This window comes from Aquarana catesbeiana, linkage group LG12, assembly GCF_042186555.1.
Source record: "Aquarana catesbeiana isolate 2022-GZ linkage group LG12, ASM4218655v1, whole genome shotgun sequence".
Taxonomy (NCBI): domain Eukaryota; kingdom Metazoa; phylum Chordata; class Amphibia; order Anura; family Ranidae; genus Aquarana; species Aquarana catesbeiana.
This window is the reverse complement of record NC_133335.1, coordinates 238,164,082-238,184,513: the sequence shown is the minus strand read 5'-3', so window position 1 is coordinate 238,184,513 and position 20,432 is coordinate 238,164,082. Positions and strand designations below refer to the sequence as shown.

At 44.0% G+C, this 20,432-nt stretch overlaps 1 protein-coding gene across 2 annotated transcripts in view; it reads right to left on the bottom strand.

Annotated features, from left to right (window-relative positions):
• Nucleotides 1-4,510: 4,510 nt before the first annotated feature.
• The window catches only part of TRIM16 (tripartite motif containing 16), a 36,991-nt gene continuing 21,069 nt past the window's right edge, over nt 4,511-20,432 (bottom strand). Inside the window, exons 5-7 of one of the 2 annotated variants that reach the window (XR_012236803.1) lie at nt 19,689-19,784; nt 13,229-14,342; nt 4,511-6,614 (exon numbers count right to left, since the gene is read on the bottom strand). Coding sequence is in view for 1 of the 2 variants with exons in the window: in XM_073606962.1 (XP_073463063.1) it covers nt 13,570-14,342; nt 19,689-19,784 (869 nt within the window). In the remaining variant the exon portion in view is untranslated. Of the gene's footprint in view, nt 6,615-7,641; nt 14,343-19,688; nt 19,785-20,432 lie in introns of those variants that run through there. The other variant, XM_073606962.1, reaches the window with a different exon arrangement.

Sequence of the window (20,432 nt, the reverse complement as noted above, 5' to 3'; positions counted from 1 at the left end):
TACCAGAGGAAATGTGATGTGGAGAAACGTTAATACGACGGGCATAGACATGACGGCATTCCAGAATTGTTATAATAGATTTCACTGCTGGACACCACACTGTCTCATCCTACCACATGATTTTTAGTCGATGTAAGCCCAAGATCAATAAAATATCATTTCCAATCTTTCTAAATCTGAAACTTGCATTAAATGATTACTGGTGGGGCTGCCATGAAGGTCAAGACAACGCTCTCTTCCTGCCTCCCAACTGTGCTCCTCTGTTGTCACCCTGTCATATTCACCCCTGGAGAAGCCAATCACAGCGGCCACATCATACTGAATCCATGCACGTATGATGGGGCATTAAAGTCCACTTAACCACTTCAATACCGGACACTTTAACCCTCTTCCTGCCCAGGCCGATTTTCAGCGCTGGCACACTTTGAATGACAATTGCGCGGTCATGCAACACTGTACACATATGACATTTTTACCATTGTTTTCACCCAAATAAAGCTTTCTTTTGGTGGTATTTAATCACCACTGGGTTTTTTAAAAATATTTCTTGCTAAATAAATGGAAAAACTGAAAATTTCGAAAAAATAAAACGTGTTTTTCTTCGTTTCTGTTATAACATTTTGCAAATAAATAATCGTTCTTCATAAATTTAGGCCAGAATGTATTCTGCTTCATTTCTTTGGTGGAAATAACCCGAATTGGTGTCTATTATTGCGTCTGTGGGAAAGTTATAGAGTCCGCAAACGATGGGATATATATCTGAAAATTGATCAATCGATCTCATTTCTTAAGGCCAGAAAATGTCAGGACAATACAAATATCCCCCAAATTACCCCTTTTATGGCAAGTAGACAGTCCAAGGTATCTAGTAAGAGGCATGGCAAGTTTTTTTTTTTTAAGTTGTAATTTTTGTCACGATTTTTTTGAAAAATTAAGAAATTAAAAAAAAAAAATCACATTCAAAAATTCACAGTACAGTGTCATTATATAACCGGTGTGGTGGTGATCAAGAACACTGACTGGTGACAGTATGTAAAATAAATGAATAAATAACTTTTAATAATTTTTGCTCTTTTTTTTTTTTTTTTCCTTTTTTAACAATTTTATTTTTACATACAGTGACCAGAGCAATACAGTGTTACTAAAGTAGCACTGTACTAATCTGGGGAGGTGATCAGAGTTTTTTTTTTTCACACTGTGATTGCTTATAACAGTGAATTTTATAGTTATAAGCCACCATTTTTTCAGAATGAAACCTATTCGTTCAGTGTTCACTATTGTGATTAGCTGTGATTGGCTACAGCTAATCACGTGGTACAAAAAGTGAATTTTACAGTTATAAGCCACCATTTTTTCAGAATGAAAACTATTCATTCAGTGTTTACTATTGTGATTAGCTGTGATTGGCCACAGCTAATCACGTGTGTACAAATAGACTGTGATTGGCCCTGTCTATTCCATGTGATCACTGTGACCAATCACAGAGCTCATCACAATAGTACACAACGAATGGCATGAATCAAAGCCTTTTCATTGTGTACAATTGTCACGTGATCTGCTGTGATTGGCCACAGCCATCACATGGTAAAGGCAGCGGGCCGGTACAGTGATCTCTCATCCGGTGGACGTAGTGGGTGACAGATCGTGCCGGAGCAACGGCCCGCGGAGCGTGTGCGCAAGGCACGATCCTGGGAGGGCATCATAGGATGTCCTCCCAGGATAACAGAGCTCTGTCTCAATAGGCTGGGTGGAAGGGGGGTTAATATGATTGCCCACTCCATCTAGTGGCCATAATGCAGTATTTTCCAGAGTCAGTCTATTCTGTAAGAATGAATAACATTTGACCTGGTGACACAAATAGCTTGGTAACATTCAATTTTCTCCCCATTTGCACAGAAAGAATGTACATGCAGTTTTTGCATGATGAATAGCTCTGCAAAATATTTTAGAAATAGATTGTATTTTTTTTTTCCGTAGGTGTCTATACCTGAGACCGGGAAGAGGGACATTTGAGGATAACGGGATTTGGTTCCAACATATGGGCAGTCCTTCTAAATCAGGGGCAGCTGTGAGCTTTACATTTTGAATCATTTTCTGCACTGTCCCAATTCTGATATAGAGTCAGATGGTTGATACAAAATCTAAAACCCAAAGTTTTTCCACTGCTGACTCCCCAGCAAAAGCTCCCGTCTTTTATAATTTAGTAGCAATTTTGTAACATTTTCAGCCATTGTTATCTTGCTCCACGGTTCCCCTTTAACTGTGAGAGCGTAGCGCCCCAGCGCCCCCCCTCCCCCCCCGCTCAGCATATATTAGGACAGGTAATGTCAAACGCGTTGCCGCATCGTTACGTCCCCAATGCACCGGCTGCACATTCTCTCCGCCAGTTGGCTAAACGCGTTCCTTCCGTCGATTATTACAGGAACGGCTTAATTTTATTAAAGGTGAGGCTCGCTATCGGCGCACAAGTGGCCTGATTTGCACATAACAATTACCCAGCTAATAAAGATCAAAAAAGAACTGCGTTCCCCCTCCCCCGGCGTCGGGTGGCGGAGGGGGAGAAAATGCGCCGGGCTCAGTGGAACGCTTGGCATTTCTCAGCCGAAATGTCACCGGTTTTTCCTGAGAGATAACGTCATAAATTCTACTTTCGTGTCAGAAAAGAAACAGGCCGAGCGCTTCGCATTAAACGGCGGCAATAATGGATATCGTCGTTTGGGGAACGTCAACGTGCGCGGGTTTTATGAGGCGTGAGACGGCATCTACACGGCCGATGACATTGAAATAAGCGTCTCGGGCTCTTAAGTGGGGAAAAAAAAAATAAAACTCCGGAAGATCTTCAGAACAAATATAATTGTGGATCTAAACAAAGCACCCAAAAAAAAAAAAAGAAGCACTCTTTAACCCTTTCTTGTCCAGCCCCAGCGTTCTTTTAACAGGGTCTTTACACCCCCCAGGGGGGTGGGAAGGACCTGCCGATTAGGTGACCACTGTGATTGGCTGTCAAAGTGGTCACCTGATCAGGGAACGGTCCCATTCATTAGTAGAGACCGACAGCTCGGTCACTGCGCTGGGAGCCCAATGCCCATAGACACATATGTGCGGCGTGTGGGGGGTTAAAGCCCACCCTCTTTACCTCCACACATATGTGTTACATGGGGGGGGGGCAAGAGATTAAAGCTGAACCCTGGGATAAGCAAATTATCTAAATCCATCGGTCATGTGTCTTCTTCTTTGATCTCGGTGAGCTTTGTGTACTTCTTCCAGACCTGTACAGTAATCCCGTGTGAGACTTCCTGTAATAAAGACCGCCCACTGCTGCTCTCTGTTCTTATGCAGGATAACTGGTCTTGTCTCCGCCCCCTCCTGTAGTTTTCTGTAGTGGGTGGAGCCTGCTGGGCCACTCCCACAGTTCTGCTCTCTCTCCTTGTGCAGGGGGACAGGTCTTGTCTCCGCCCCCTCCTTTAGTTTTCTGTAGTGGGTGGAGCCTGCTGGGCCACTCCCACAGTTCTGCTCTCTCTCCTTGTGCAGGGGGACAGGTCTTGTCTCCGCCCCCTCCTTTAGTTTTCTGTAGTGGGTGGAGCCTGCTGGGCCACTCCCACAGTTCTGCTCTCTCTCCTTGTGCAGGGGGACAGGTCTTGTCTCCGCCCCCTCCTGTAGTTTTCTGTAGTGGGTGGAGCCTGCTGGGTTCCTCCGACAGCTCTGCTTTCTGCACAGGCTATGTACAGCCCGGTGGTGGTGTAACTGCTACTTTTACAAGGTAATATCTGGGTTTCCAAAGGCATTTTTGTGCACATAAAGTGGATTTATATGTTTTGTGGCCATTGAGGAATATATTGAAATTAAATGTTTTGTGCCCGGAGTTCAACTTTAAAGAGAGGCAGATATGTTCAGTGTTCAGTAAGTCATGTAGCCATCTCCTTGGTGACACTGTCACAACTTTTACTATCCTATTTGTAGAGCTCCAATTGGCTAACATTGAAAAAGGGACTTTTTAAAACCCGAAATTGAGCGCGATTCCAACACTTCCATGTATTTATTACATCTCACAGGGATCAGAGTACTGCCCCTGACAATGCCTTTATGGGATTTCTCTCTAGAAGGTCAGCACCATCTTTCAGATCATTGAGGGAACCATGAATGCCAACATGTACTGTGATATACTGAAGCAGAGCATGATCCCCTCCCTTCAGAGACTGGGCCGCAGGGCAGTATTCCAACATGATAACCACCCCAAACACACCTCCAAGACCACCACTGCCTTGCTAAATAAGCTGAGGGGAAAGGTGATGGACTGGCCAAGCATGTCTCCAGACCTAAACCATATAGAGCAGTGATGGCGAACCTTTTTGAGCCCGAGTGCCCAAACTGCAACACAAAACGACTTATTTTTTTCAAAGTGCCAACACTGCAATTCCACCGGAATACTGAGGTTTTAGTTTAGAAAAAACAACTCGTACAGTTGTCAACTAATTAACAGCATTTGTTTAAAAAGAAAAACACAATAACAGAGCTTTCCATTAAACATTTTATTTTGGACAGAGTACTGCAGAGTATGGGCAGAGTACTGCAGAGTATTGCAGAATATGAGCAGAGTATTGCAGAGTATGGGCAGAGTACTGCAGAGTATGGGCAGAGTACTGCAGTGTATGGGCAGAGTACTGCAGAATATGGGCAGACTATTGCAGAATATGGGCAGAGTATTGCAGAGTATGGGCAGAGTACTGCAGAGTATGGGCAGAGTACTGCAGAATATGGGCAGATTATTGCAGAGTATGGGCAGAGTATGGGCAGAGTACGGCAGAGTATTGCAGAATATGGGCAGAGTATGGGCAGAGTACGGCAGAGTATGGGCAGAGTATTGCAGAGTATTGCAGAATATGGGCAGAGTACTGCAGAGTATGGGCAGAGTATTGCAGAATATGGGCAGAGTACTGCAGAGTATGGGAAGAGTACTGCAGAGTATGGACAGAGTATTGCAGAGTACTGCAGAGTATTGGCAGAGTACTGCAGAGTATGGGCAGAGTATTGGCAGAGTACTGCAGAGTATGGACAGAGTATTGCAGAGTACTGCAGAGTATTGGCAGAGTACTGCAGAGTATGGGCAGAGTATTGGCAGAGTACTGCAGAGTATGGGCAGAGTATTGGCAGAGTACTGCAGAGTATGGACAGAGTATTGCAGAGTACTGCAGAGTATTGGCAGAGTACTGCAGAGTATGGGCAGAGTACTGCAGGGTATGGACAGAGTACTGCAGGGTATGGACAGAGTACTGCAGAGTACTGCAGAGTATGTGCAGAGTATGTGCAGAGTACGGGCAGAGTACGGGCAGAGTATGGGCAGAGTATGGGCAGAGTATGGGCAGAGTATGGGCAGAGTACTGCAGAGTATGGGCAGAGTACTGCAGAGTATTGCAGAGAGAGATACTCTGCAAACGATCTCTCCCCCTCTCCCCTAACACTGTAGGGTATGCGGGAGCAAGATTCTATTCTGGACACCCTCCCAGAATAAGCCGACCGCGCTATGGCCTGGTCGGCAAGTGGTTATTAAACTCACATTTGAGTAGTTGAGTCAGTTGTCCTCTGGTTTGCAGCTGGGCTGCGGTGTGGGATCAGTCCCCAGTCGCTCTGGTGGTGTCCATAGCTCCGAGGAAGGGATTTCCCACAGCAGGCACGTCGGCAGGGAACATCAGATGCTCGAGAACGGGTGGCGTGGCTTCAGCGCTCGCATTCGAAGCATGCGTTATGCCCACTCGGACACGTCACAGCTAGCTCACAGCTAGCCCCAGAGAACTGTGGGAGACGTAGTTCGCGGTGTGGACGATTCAATGTATAATTTCTCAATTGTCACGGCGTGCCCACAGAGACGGCTCGGCATGCCGGCAGCGGCACGCGTGCCACGCACTCGCCATCACTGCTATAGAGCATCTGTGGGGCATCCTCAAATGGAAGGTGGAGGAGCACAAGGTCTCTAACATCCACCAGCTCTGTGATGTCATAATGGAGGAGGGGAAGAGGACTCCAGTGCCAACCTGTGAAGCTCTGGTGAACTCCATGCCCAAGAGGGTTAAGGCAGTGCTGGAAAACAATGGTGGCCACACAAAATATTGACACTTTGGGCCCAATTTGGACATTTTCACTTAGGGGTGTACTGACTTTTGTTGCCAGCGGTTTAGACATTAATGGCTGTGTGTTGAGTTATTTTGAGGGGACAGCAAATTTACACTGTTATACAAGCTGTACACTCACTACTTTACATTGTAGCAAAGTGTAATTTCTTCAGTGTTGTCACATGAAAAGATAGAAGAAAAGATTTACAAAGATGTGAGGGGTGTACTTTTGTGAGATAGAGATATATATATATATATATATATATACACACACACATACATACATATACATATACAGTATACATATACACATCTATCATTGCGATTCAATTCCAGACACATTTGAAATCATACAACACGCAGGCCCAGATGAAGGATGTCCAGACCCCCAAAGCGTGTTGGCTCTCTTTCCACCGATTATTCAAAACATCACTTTGGCCTCTTTATACATTTGTGTGGAACTCTTGCTGATTCTTTAGAGCTGGATTTTTCTCAGGGTCCCCCTAACTAGAAAAATACAAAATATTAACGTAAGAAGATACAAAGCTTTTTAAAAAAGGTGAACATACCGCAGTGTATCTAACCTTGACCTGGTAGCAGCCTCTTGCTATCCCTGTACAGCAGAGCTGAGTGTTAGAGGGAGTAGTAGCACAAAGAGCCAATCAGGAGCATGCTGATAGGAGAGAATAGAGTGACTAAAAGATGAGCTCATCACTGTGCTGCTTCTCCTTTCACTGTGCAGTCACACGTGGGGGCTGGTCCGGGATGACAGAGATTCAGAGGAAATAGGTTGAATGGTGCTCGCCATTAGACTGAAGACATCTAGTGGCAGAAAACAGACACTGCAGTGGAAATCTTTGAATGGAAAGTAAATATTGCAGAAAAAGCCTTTTTTGTTATTTTATGTTTTAATGGGCTTTTTCGTTTTTTCTTGTTATTTTTGGCTAGAGCTATGCTTTAAACAGGTGTTTTGTAATTGGCTGTCCAAGGTGTTTTTTCAGCTGTCTTTGCAGAGCTTGTAAGTGGTTGTTTAGTTGCACTCCCTCGGCTTTCAGTTTAATTGCATTGTCACTAGATGTGATGACAAGTGCCAGTAGATCTTTTTTTCAGATGGAATATGGCACCTTCACTTTGAATTCTTATATGGGAAACAAAACATCCCAACACATGAACAAACCCAACCTTCCTTTATATGTGAAAAAAATGGGCTGCCTAAGGTCATTCCTCCCTTTTTTATGTGTATTCCTATATCATTAGCGCCATCTAGCAGCCGCAATCTTTATTTATTTTTTCCTGATTGAGGCAATTCTGGAAAAAACAAATTGTGGCCAATAGGTGGCGCTAACGATATAGGAATCACACACGCACACAACAGAAGTATGGGAATTTTCATCCTTTTATATATAGATTTTCATTTTATACATAGACCCCTAAGTGAGATCAAAAAGTCATAACGTTATAATTTTTCCATTCATATTGTAAAGCAAAACCCAAACTGTTGGTGCTATGTAAATATAATAATAATAACTAAATATCCACTTCACAAGATGCTTTAATGTTTATTTGCAAATGAGCATCAAAAACTGCTTTTAAAGTATTTTTTTTCCTATTTATTAACAAGAAGATATTTTCACTATTATTCCTCCAGTTTTCCTCCAGTGCCCCTCCTGGGCTCGATTGTAGCTTTCCATTCTCTATGGCAGTGTTGGAAGTCATTTAAAAAAGAATACAACAGTAACACTTTTTCCTCCTGCCACCAAAACCAACAAAACATTTTATGAACTGCTAAACCTACGTCAAACATTTTAATTTGGAACATAAACATTTCTCCATGACATTCACTAGTTCTTTTTTTTTTTTTTTTAAGGGTGCATGTATTGAAAGGGCCTACACTATATTGTCAAAAGTATTGGGAAACCTGCCTTTACACGCACAGGAACTTTAATGGCATCCCAGTCTTAGTCCGTAGGGTTCAATATTGAGTTGGCCCACCCTTTGCAGCTATAACAGCTTAAACTCTTCTGGGAAGGCTGTCCACAAGGTTTATGAGGGTGTCTATCAAGGACGTGCAGTCAGGGGAGGCAGGTGAGGTGGAGCCTCACCTGCCATGAACATTAAAATAAAAAAAAAAAAAAAAAAAAACGATGATCGACTTTGAGGGTCGTAGCTCGGCGACTTGGGGGTCACAGAGAACTTTTAGGAGTCTTTATGGACCTTGCTTTGTGCACTGGTCCAAATCATTTGGTGGAGGGGGGGATTATGGTGTGGGGGTTGTTTTTCAGGGGTTGGACTTGGCACCTTAGTTCCAGTGAAGGGAATTCTTTAAGGCATCAGCATACCAAGACATTTTGGACAATTTCATGCTCCCAACTTTGTACAGTTTGGGGATGGCCCCTTCCTGTTCCAACATGACTGCGCACCAGTGCACAAAGCAAGGTCCGTAAAGACATGGATGAGCGAGTTTGGGGTGAAGAAACTTGACTGGCCTGCACAGAGTCCTGACTTCAACCTGATAGAACACCTTTGGGATGAATTAGAGCGGAGACTGTGAGCCGGGCCTTCTCGTCCAACATCAGTGCCTGACCTCACAAATGCTCTTCTGGAAGAATGGACACACTCCTAAACCTTGTGGATGGCCTTCCCAGAAGAGTTGAAGCTGTTATAGCTGCAAAGGGCGGAGCCACCACAATATTGAACTCTACGGACTAAGACTGGGATGCTATTAAAGTTCATGTGCCCCAATACTTTTGACAATATAGCGTATGTCATTAACAGCCAGCTGAACCTGAACAGTTGTTTCTTAAAATAATTTGTCAAAAAAAAAAAAAAAAAAGTAAGTAAAATTTGTCAAAAAGTTAGAGATCTATAGCAGTGGTTCTCAACCACAAGGCCGTGGCTCCCCTCCTCCCAGGCCTCCGGCCAGCTGCAGACCCATTAACTGCCCACAGTGCCTTCTAGCTCCCATAGTTTCACTCAACCTGTTAGACATGTGCAATTTGTTTCGTTATGAATTGATTGTATCCAAAATTTCTAAATCACAATAGTAACGAATTTCCACAAATCCAAAATGAATTATTAAAAAAACAAAGTTCTCAGAATTTAAATTCAAAAATGATTTTGAATTCAAAATTTAATTTTAATTGTAAATGGAAACATTGCAATAAATACTGGAAGGTATAAGGATGATGATTCCACCTTAGGCCGCAGAATAGAATAGAACAGAATAAAATAAAATAGAAAATAAGAGAATAGAAGAGGAAATAGAATAGAAGAGAATATAAAATAAAAGAAGATAAAAAATAGAACAGAATAGAATTGAATTAAACAGAATATAAAAGAATAGAATAGAAAATAAATCAATAGAATAAAAGAGAACGAATATAGCCACCTTCCAAAATTTGAATCGATTCGAAAATAACCAATATACGAAAGGAATCCTTTCCTAAAACGAATTCTGAAAACGAATCATTCATAACAAATATGACGAAACAAAATTATTAACTTAACAAACGAATCCGAAATCTCAGTCGCGCACATCTCTACCTCCCATAGTGGCCCACCTCACCCCTCAACCTCCTACAGCGCCCCCAGGCCCCCCCCGAAAACCCACATCCCCCACAGGTTGCTGGGCCCTTGTCTCAATAAGGCTGAGGACCACTGACCTAGAGCAGTGCTAGTCAACTTGATAATTATGAAGGGTCTAAAAGTGTGGCCCCCCAACATTTCCAGAAGGCACAATGGCAGCATGTTCTCATGTGTCGAGGAGCCCATTCAAAATTAATGTAACAGACCTCAATGCCCCAAAATATTTTGCGCTCCAAAACACCAAAAGAAGAGAACGTGGAAGTAAAATAAGCTCCATGATTGGTGGCAGTGACAGTAATGGTAATTCCCAGCACTGGTATCAAGAAACCCACAGCACTGATGTCACTACCTTCAACAACAACCACCAGCATTGGTGTAAGTGGGTGTAGTAATAACTCCAAACCCCAAGCATCAATGGTAGTACTAGTAAACCCCCCAACATTGGTGGTCAGGGCACTGCTGTTAACTCCCTTGCACTAGCGGGCAGTGACAGTGTTATCACACTATGCATTTGTGGCCAGGGGCATTGTTATTTATACCCCTCGATGGTCAGTGAAAGCTATTTTTAATCCAGCAGCACCATTGGTGGTCAGTAGAAGAATTAAGTAACCACCCTCCCCATTGGTGGTCAATGCCAGTGTTTTTTTTTTTTTTTTTTATAACAACTCCCCATTGGTGGTCCATGACTGTAAAATCAAACCCCTCAACATTGGTGGCCAGTAGTTATTTACTTGGTCACATGTTCCTAAGGCACTTTCTTTCCCCAATCTGGCTGGGACTATTCTTCGCTCCACTAGTCGTCAGTATCAGCTGAGTTCCGGGTGCTGGACCCAGGACCTGGCATGCCCAACAAGTGGCAGACATGGCGTGTTTGCACCCCTTTCTTTCTCTTTTTGTCCAGAAGAGATTTAGAGGACAGCTTTAAAGCCAGAACATGTATGAGTTCTGTGTTCTCCAAATGTTCTTAAAGACAATATGGTCACTACCACGTGGAATTTTGCCAATATGGATAGGCCAGCTACACCCAAAACACTACTTTAGGATTTTTCTCAGGGGTTCCTGAAAGCCTTAACAATGGTATCTCTCTCACAGCTGGATGCTTCTCTTATTTTTTTGTTATTATGCAGATTAGAAGGATTTCAAAGAAAGCGTGTGTCAGAACCTGGATCACCTGCTGGTGGCACTGCGATTCCCTGGGCAGAGGGTTCCCGTGTCCACCAGCAGTTGTCTCCCAGCAGCCAGCAGATCCCAGTTTCCACCTGGTGCTGGCTACTGGGAGGGTAATTTAATTCCTCCTCTACTAGTGCCTCTCATGTCAGTGTTTTGCTTTGCCCGCTTCTGCTCTGTACTGGTATCGCGTTTTGCTCTGCTAGCCAAATTCTGCTTGATATTTAATTCTGAACCTGATTCCTATCTGTTCTGGATCTTGCTCTTGCCCTGTATCCTTGTAGCTGCTTCCCTTGTTCCCGATCCCAGTCCTGTCCCCCCCCTTCAGTGCATGTTTGGTATTACCATGTTTATCTGTGCTCCTCATTTTAGATTTATTGTATTATGGTTAGGTTGTTATTTATTTAATCACTGGTATCTTCACGGTTCCTGTGTCTCTTTAATGTGATTAAAGTGGTACTAAAATTTCATTTTTTTTTAATTTAAAAATAACAAAAATTTGACTTGCCTGCTCTGTTTAGTGGTTTTGCACAGAGCAGCCCAGGCCCTCCTCTTCTTCGGTCCCTCACCCTCACCGGCGCTCCTGGCCCCTCCCTCCTGCCCCCACAGCAAGCAGCTTGCTATGGGGGCACCTGAGCTGAGCCGCTGCTCTGTGTGTCTATTCCGACATGGAGACTCAGTGAGGCCCCGCCTCCTCTCTCTCCTCATTGGCTCACAGACGGTTATTGACAGCCGTGGGAGCCAATGGCGCCACGCTGCCCTCTCAGCCAATGAGGAGAAAGAGTCTTGGTCAGCCGAGAGTCTCCTGCAACATCGCTGGATCGATATGGGGCTCAGGCAAGTATTAGGGGGGCTGCTGCACACAGAAGGTTTTTTTTTTTTAAGATAAAAAAAAATCTTCTGATTTTACAACAACTTTAAGCTTATGCAAAACTGGGCGAGCTTAGCCTTGCAATCATAAAATGTGTATAAAGGACTCCAGTGCTCAAGCAGCAGCACATCCAATGGTGTCACCATAATGCTTCGCCCCATGCAGCCCTCCTCAGATTGGGAAATTTTCCACAAACACTACCCTGTTTCCCCGAAAATAAGACTTGGCGTGATTGTCGGTGATGGCTGCAATATAAGCCCTACCCCCCAAATAAGCCCTAGTTAAAGCCCTTGTAGGTCTTATTTTCAGGGTAGGGCTTATTTTTGGGGAAACAGGGTAGGGCTTATTTGGGGGGTAGGTCTTATATTGCAGCCATCACCGACAATCACGCTAGGTCTTATTTTCGGGGAAACAGGGTAAAAACACACAGGAAGGTGCCTAGTCCAGGGGTCTCCAAACTTTCTAAACAATGAGCCAGTTTACTGTCCTTCAGACATTGGGGCGGGGGGCCGGGACTGTGGCCTTTGAGAGTAGAAAATGTCCCAGAGTCAATGTAAATAACGCCTCACACTTTGTGGTCAATGGGAGTAAAAATAATTGCATAGCGCCTGTGTCCAGTAAGCCAAGAAATAATTTCCCCTTAATCGGTATTGGTGGGAGAAATGGTGGCCCATCATTGGTGTCAATGGGAAGAATATTATACCCCACTGTTGGTGTCAGTGGGAGGAATATTATACCCCACTGTTGGTGTCAGTGGGAGGAATATTATACCCCACTGTTGGTGTCAGTGGGAGGAATATTATACCCCACTGTTGGTGTCAGTGGGAGGAATATTATACCCCACTGTTGGTGTCAGTGGGAGGAATATTATACCCCACTGTTGGTGTCAGTGGGAGGAATATTATACCCCACTGTTGGTGTCAGTGGGAGGAATTATACCCCACTGTTGGTGTCAGTGGGAGGAATTATACCCCACTGTTGGTGTCAGTGGGAGGAATATTATACCCCACTGTTGGTGTCAGTGGGAGGAATATTATACCCTACTGTTGGTGTCAGTGGGAGGAATTATACCCCACTGTTGGTGTCAGTGGGAGGAATGGTGCCTCATCGTTGCTTCCAGTGGGATGAATAGTGCCCCATATCAGTGAGAGGAATAGGGTCATAAGGGCTGTATAAAGGCGAGCAAAGGGCCGCAGTTTGGAGACCACTAGCCTAGTGTATTACCACCATTAAAATTTATTGAAATTAAATGTATTAGAGTACTCACAAAGATGGTAGTAACAAATGCATCAAATAACAAAAACTCCAGTCGTGAGGCAAAGGCGTCTATCCAAACCCAGTAGAAAAGCTAACACTACCATGTAGTGTTAGGGAGGAGTCAGCAGTAGTGTACAAACAGTTAAAGCGTAGGGTTCTCTGAGGTTGGATTAGCTCTGAAGAAGGGGGTACAAAAACTTCAAAAGAAGGTCTACCTGTAAAGCAAATAATGAATACTTACCTGTCCCTCCGCATTCTTCACTCTCTTGAACAGCTAAAGCTTCCTGAAGAACCTTTATCATCTGACACTTCTGAGAGTTCCGGATGTCTTGCAGTCCTCTTGTTTGATATGTTGGCCTCTACACAGGACACAGAAGGGACTGAATGCTGGAAAATGCTTCAGCAATCTTTAGCCCTCCAAGAGAATGACGGTGAGAAGAAGGGCAGGTAAGTATTAATTCTATTTTTTACATGTAGACATTATTTTGACATTTTTGTTCAAGCTAAAGTGCAATTGTATAAATAAAACCAAACATGGGCAATATCAGTCCTAAATGGTTATAGTTAACACGAGCTGAGGCACTACACAGTGCTGATTTTGGTCAATGTTTTTTCTGACTCCATCGTTATTTGGTTGTTGGGTTTTCCATCTGTAGACACAGTTGAGGCATCTGTAATGGTGTTCTCCACCTTGATGATCTGAACAGTGGTAGTACTGATGGTAACCTCGGTCTTGGTATTCGGTGTGATGGTTTCTTTCGAGGTGGTTGGCGACACCTTGGTCTCAGGTGGTGGCAACGCCTCCACAGCTTGGGCCATGTTTTCGGGTGCAATAATAGTCACCCAATTTTCCTTCTTGGGAAGCCAAATGGCTGCATACAAGGGTTCAGCAAAAGCTCCCTCGAACTTATGCAGGAGAGTCATCGAGTCCGTCACACCGTAGAATTCCACAGTTCCTCTCTGATGGTCAATGTAGACGCCGATCCTTGAGAACTTCCCCGACTTTATTGGAATCTCCACGTCGCTGTGCCAGGCTGAGAACTCTTTGCTGTTCCACTTCAGGGTCCAGGAGAAGTCGTTGCCTGTTATGGTGCTGTTGCTCTCCGACCCCTTCCTGTCGATACATTTGTAAGTCACGCCAATGTACAAGAGGTCGCCTTTGAACTCGGCTTCAAAGTAGTGGCGGCTCACGTAAAAACTTTCTGCGCTGAGGACCTGGCAGAAGTTTTCAAATCGTTCTGGGCATTCAGGGTATGACTGCTGCCAAGGGGAAGCGTTGGAGACTTTGCGGTTGTTTTGTAACAGTCTCAGAAAACAGTGAGCCGTCACTGGGTCCCATGTAACATTCGATTTATCTGCAAGGGTAGATAGGAGGAAAAACAAAGCATGTATAAATATAAAAATTGGACAATAGAAATAAACACATTTATAAAAAGTCCATAAAATAAGTGGGGCATGATCTCGCTCATCCATGTCTTTATGAACCTTGCTTTGTGCACTGGTCATGTTGGAACAGGAAGGGGACATCCCCAAACTGTTCCCACAAAGTTTGAAGTATGAAATTATCCAAAATGTCTTGGTATACTGATGCCTTAACCACTTAAGGACCAAGCCTCTTTCTGAGATTTGTTGTTTACAAGTTAAAAACTGTTTTTTTTTTTTTTTGGCTAGAAAATTACTTAGAAAAAAAATGTATAATGTTTGGGGGTTTTAACACCCTAGAGAATAAAATGGCGGTTGTTGCAATACTTTATGTCACACCGTATTTGCGCAGCGGTTTTACAAGCGCACGTTTTTTTTGGAAAAAATACACTTTTTTTTAATTAAAATTAGAAATTAAAGTAAGCCCCCTTTTTTTTTTTTAATATATTGTGAAAGATAATGTTACGCCACGTAAATTGATACCCAACATGTCACGCTTCAAAATTGCGCCCGCTCGTGGAATGGTGACAAACTTTTACCCTTAGAAATCTCCATCGGCGCCGTTTAAAAAAAATTCTTCAGGTGGCACGTTTTGAGTTACAGAGGAGGCCTGGGGCTAGAATTATTGCTCTCGCTCTACCAATCGCGGCGATACCTCACATGTGTGGTTTGAACACCGTTTTCATATGCGGGCGCTACTCACGTATGCGTTCGCTTTCGCACGCGAGCTCGTTGGGATGGGGCGCGTTTAAAAAAAAAAAACATTTCTTATTTATTTTACCTTTTATTTTTACACTGTTTTTTTTTTTTTAAATTGTCACTTTTATTCCTACTACAAGGAATGTAAACATCCTTTGCAATAGAAACAAAGCATGACATGACCTCTTAAATATGAGATCTGGGGTCAAAGAGACCTCAGATCCAATAGTTACACTAAAATGCAATGAAAAAAAAAAAAAATTGTCATTTAAAAAAAAATGATTAAAAAATAAAAATGGTCCTTTAAGAGCTATGGGCGGAAGAGACGTTTTGACATCGCTTCCGCCCTGCAATGTCATGGAGACGGGTCGGGGCCATCTTCCCCTCACTCGTCTCCATGCAAAGCTAGTGAAAGGACCGGATTGCCTCCACGGCAGAGGGCACCGGACCGCGGCGGGAGTGGAGGGCCCCTCTTCCGCCGCCGATAAAAGTGATCTTGCGGCGAATCCGCCGCAGAGACCACTTTTATCTTGTAGCCAACCGCCCGCCCAATACGAGGATACCAGGGTCAGCTAGCTGCTGCAATAACAATGATATTCATCCTCAAAGTTAGGACGTATATCGGCGTGCGCTGGTCGGCAAGTGGTTAAGAGTTCTCTTCATTGGAACTATTGGGCCAAGAGCCCAACCCCCCCCCCCCCCCCCCGCACCATAACCCCCCCCCCCCCCGCACCATAACCCCCCCTTCCACCAAATGATTTGGACCAGTGCACAAAGCAAGGTCCATAAAGACATAGATGAGCGTTCGCCTTTAACCACCTATTCTAGGACAATAATCAACCCTAAACAGTTTGTATATAAAAGTTAGGGACAGCGCCAAATAGGCCGCAATTCTGTTCAATAAGAATGATCTGTATTGCCCTACAGCAAACAATTGGATTAATAAAGTCTATTTCCAGTACTAATCTGAATATGATTGGCTGTCGTAGACAAATAAAGTTCTTATCATGACACATTTATAAATCGATAGTATGGAGTTCCTGTATAGACGGAGTGAATATTGGATGTCTGTTGAAAACGTTCTGCAAACAAAATTGCAACATTTGGCTTTTATGAGTTTGTAAGATCAACAGAGGAAATGCTTGGCAGAGTTCATTATAATGTATTTAAAGTCACGCCCTCCGCCCAGTATCACTATGTGCTCAGATAAGGATAATCTGACTGTGAGGGTGACCTACATACAACCCTGGCTATAAAGTTACAGCGCCAGCAACCACAGAAACCTGAGGAATCGCATTGTTACAAGGAAACACGGGACAATTTCCAGCACTGCTCATTCAGGCCGTCTATAAAGAAGCAATACAGGTAATATTTTAGGGGGTCATTCAAACCATGCACATTTTTTTGCACCATCAACGCAGGTCACTGCAAGAGCACATAGAAAACATTTGTTTTGTGCAAAGGCATTGCGTCAAAATGCAGCATGTCTACATTTTATTTCAAACGCAATTAACATAAAATGAAAAGGAACTGAAAGTAAAGATACAAAAACAAATTGTTGTTAGTATTTTAACCCCTTCTATGGACCTGTCACTTTACAAAGGATGACATGAAAACGCATGTCAACCATAGGCATGTGCACGGGGGTGCGCCAGATGAGCCTGGGCACATCCGCCACACCCCGTGCGTTGCCGATTTCCCCTGCTGCCCAAAATGTTTGTTTACATTTATGTGTGTCTGATACACACACATATATATATATATATACACCTATAACAGCTTCAACTCTTCTGGGAAGGCCGTCCACAAGGTTTAGGAGGGTGTCTATGGGAATGTTTGACCATTCTTCCAGACTCGCTCATCCATGTCTTGGACTTCTATGGACCTTGCTTTGTGCTCTGGTCCAAAGGGGGGATTATGGTGCGGGGTTCCTTTTCAGGGGTTGGGCTTGGTCCCTTAGTTCCAGTGAAAGTAAGTCCTAAGACTTCAGCATACCAAGATATTTTGGACAGTTTCATGCTCTCAACTTTGTGGGAACAGTTTGGGGACGGCCTCTTCCTGTTCCAACATGACTGCGCACCAGTGCACAAAGCAAGGTCCATAAAGACATGGATGAGCGAGTTTGGGGTGTAGGAACTTGACTGGCCTGCACAGAGTCCTGACCTCAACCCGATAGAACACCTTTGGGATGATTTAGAGCGCAGACTGCAAGCCAGGCCTTCTCGTCCAACATCAGTTGCCTGACCTCACAAATGCACTTCTGGAAGAATGGTCAAACATTCCCACTTTTTTTTAACACATGAAAAAGCACGCCAAAACACGTGCAGAAACACGCCATGGGATGCAAGCAGTTTAAAATATATACAGTAGATGTAAATGGGAAACTTTTACAAGCAGTAGCAGGCCATGAGATGCTTATACAGGGTTGGTGGAACAGGGATGGCGAATTTATAGAAAACATGTCTGAGCACGCAGGAAGAGAGTTTAGCGCATAATTAGGAGAACGTGTTTATAATTCAGTCACCTGTGTTATAGTGATCTTCCCACCCACTTTTTCTCATTCCCTTCCTACCCATCTCTTCTCATCATCAAAAATGATTAGTTTTTTTTATTTATTTTTTTTATTGTATACAGTACACGTTATCAGGAGACAAATCCCTGCACATCCTGGTTCCTCGCCTAGGATTCAGGAAACGGTGTCAGAACCTCCTGATTGGCCATCATTGCAGAACTTCATGAACGTCACTTAATAAACGGTTGAATTGTGCTGATTAAATCATGTTGGCTGTCATTTCCCCTGCACTGCTGTTCAATGCAGGGCAGGGGAGTTGTGGGACAAGGCTTGGATCTGCAGGACTGTGGGACTTGTATCAAAATCCAAGACAGCCCCGCAGAATCCGGGACTGTTGGGAGGTATGGTGCTCTACAACTCGCAGCGTCATAAGGGGAAACCAGCTGTCTTTTCCTGGTTGTGCAGCTGGCTCCCCTGGCAGGCGCCTCATTATGGGGCCGGCTGCAGGAACCCAGAAGAGACAAACAGCCCCCTGATGACATCAGAGGAAGATGGAAACATGGGTCCATGACTGGATTGCTGGATGAGTAAGTATGTCTTTTGTGCACAAACCAGCTATAGAGGTAAGTGGAGGAAAAAATAAATGTTGGGGGACGGGTGAAGTTCTTCTGGTGGTAGTCCAGTCAAAAGCTTTTATTTTAGTTTTGGATGGAGTGAGTAAGGATTGGAATAGAACCCCAATTGGGTCAGGGCTGTCTTAATAGCATCATGGGCCCCTGGGCAAAGTCATGCACTGGGCCCCTACCAGACTGCCCCATTTTACGCACCTAGTCTCAAGAATTAAACTATATATAGTTGATAGAATCAAACCTATATTTATCAGTGCTTTCAATAAAATCACTTTTAATTAAACAATATAAAAAGCATTCCATAAATCAAAGACTAATCAAGACAAAGGGCACAGTACAGGGGTGGAGGCAGAAGGGCACAATACAGGGGGGGGGGTCAGGAGGGCACAATACAGGGGGGGGTCAGGAGGGCACAATACTGGTATCAAGAGAGCACAATCCAGGATGCTGCTCAGGACACTCGTGGGACAGCTTAGTAAAAAGCGGGACTGGCCCAGCAAATCCGGGACAGTTTGCAAGTATGATGTAATGCAAGAGTATCATGGGTCCCTTATGCAGCTGGGGCCCCTGTACAGTGCCCAGGGGTGCCCATGCATTAAGATAGCCCTGAATTAGGTTTCTACTGCTATCTGAAACTTTGTTAGAGAGATTTTACCAATTTCTATTGTGGTTAAAATGGTTTCACCGGACAGGTGAAGGAAAACCAAAAACTTGAACAGAACGAGATGTTTAATAAATATGTTCAGGATATTCAGTGAACTCATGTACAACCTTAAATGTAAAGGCCCACAAATGTACTCTGTCTCATCATGTTAGGTCAAACCCAGAAGGAAGCGGTCAGTGCCAGGCCAGTCAGCTGTGGGCAGGGGATTCCTCACCTCGCAGCTGCATGTACACAAAGATGTGGAGATGCTCATCACATCATTGAGCTAATATGGCCACATGTCCATAATAGGTCAATGTTGGTGACCCAGTCCCTTATGTCATGAACATCCCCGCCCCGATTCTGTATATAGGCAGGGGATGCACCGCCCGCAGCTGATTGGCCTGGCACTATCAGTTTCCTCCCAGGTTCGGTCAAAACACAAGTTCATCCCTAGTCCTGACTGGAAGATTTCCCCTCGAATCCTTTTCTGGTGACAACTGTAACATTTTGGTGTTTCCATCACTTACTGTCTCAGTGACAGGACCAAAAAAAAAAAAAAAAAAAAAAAAAAAGGGATGAATCTACCTGGCGAGGACAAAATAAAAATCAGACCAAATTTATAATTTTTATATTGGACTTGGAAAAAAACAGATCTGGATCACTATCAAATAGCTCCAGAAGAATCTGGCAACACCACCCTTCTCTGAATACAGATATTCATGTTTGCGGCAGAGCCACCGGATCCAAATTCTCTTGTCTTTAAAACCATTTGAATTTCTTTAAAATCACTCACATTTTAGGAACTCTTCTCTTGTCGAGGGCTCCGGAGCCGATATCCTGTGATTGGCAGGGACTATTGCCGACACCACGTTCTTAATCAGCAGCTCATCTGAAAAATGTAGCAAAAATGAACAAGTGAGTTTCTTCTATATTTATATTTTCAGTCATGGCACCCCTTAAAAGTATGCACAGTCCCAAAGTACCCCACTATTATTTACCCATAAATATCAATGGGAAAACTGGGCCTGGGACAATGCCCTCCTTCATATTAGAGGTCGTCCATCATGTCAGAGGTCCTCCCATCCCATCAGAGGTCCCCTATCATGTTAGAAGCCACCCCATCACATCAGAGGTCCCACCTCCACATCAAAGCCACCCCTTCACATTAGAGGTCCTCCATCACATCAGAGGTCCCAACTTCACATCAGAGCCACTCCTCCACATCAGAGGTCCCCTATCATGTTAGAAGCCACCCCATCAAATCAGAGGTCCCAACTTCACATCAGAGCCGCCCCTTCAAATTAGAGGTCCTCCATCACATCAGTGGTCCCACCTTTACATCAAAGCCACCCCTTCACATCAGAGGTCCAAACTTCACATCAGAGCTACCCCTTCACTTTAGAGGCCCCCTTCCCCATCAAAGGTCCTCCCATTCACATCAGAGCACCTCTGCACATCAGAGGCCACCTATCGTGTTAGAGGTCCCCCCATCAAATCAGAATCTCTGCACATACATTAGAGATCCCCCTAAAAATGA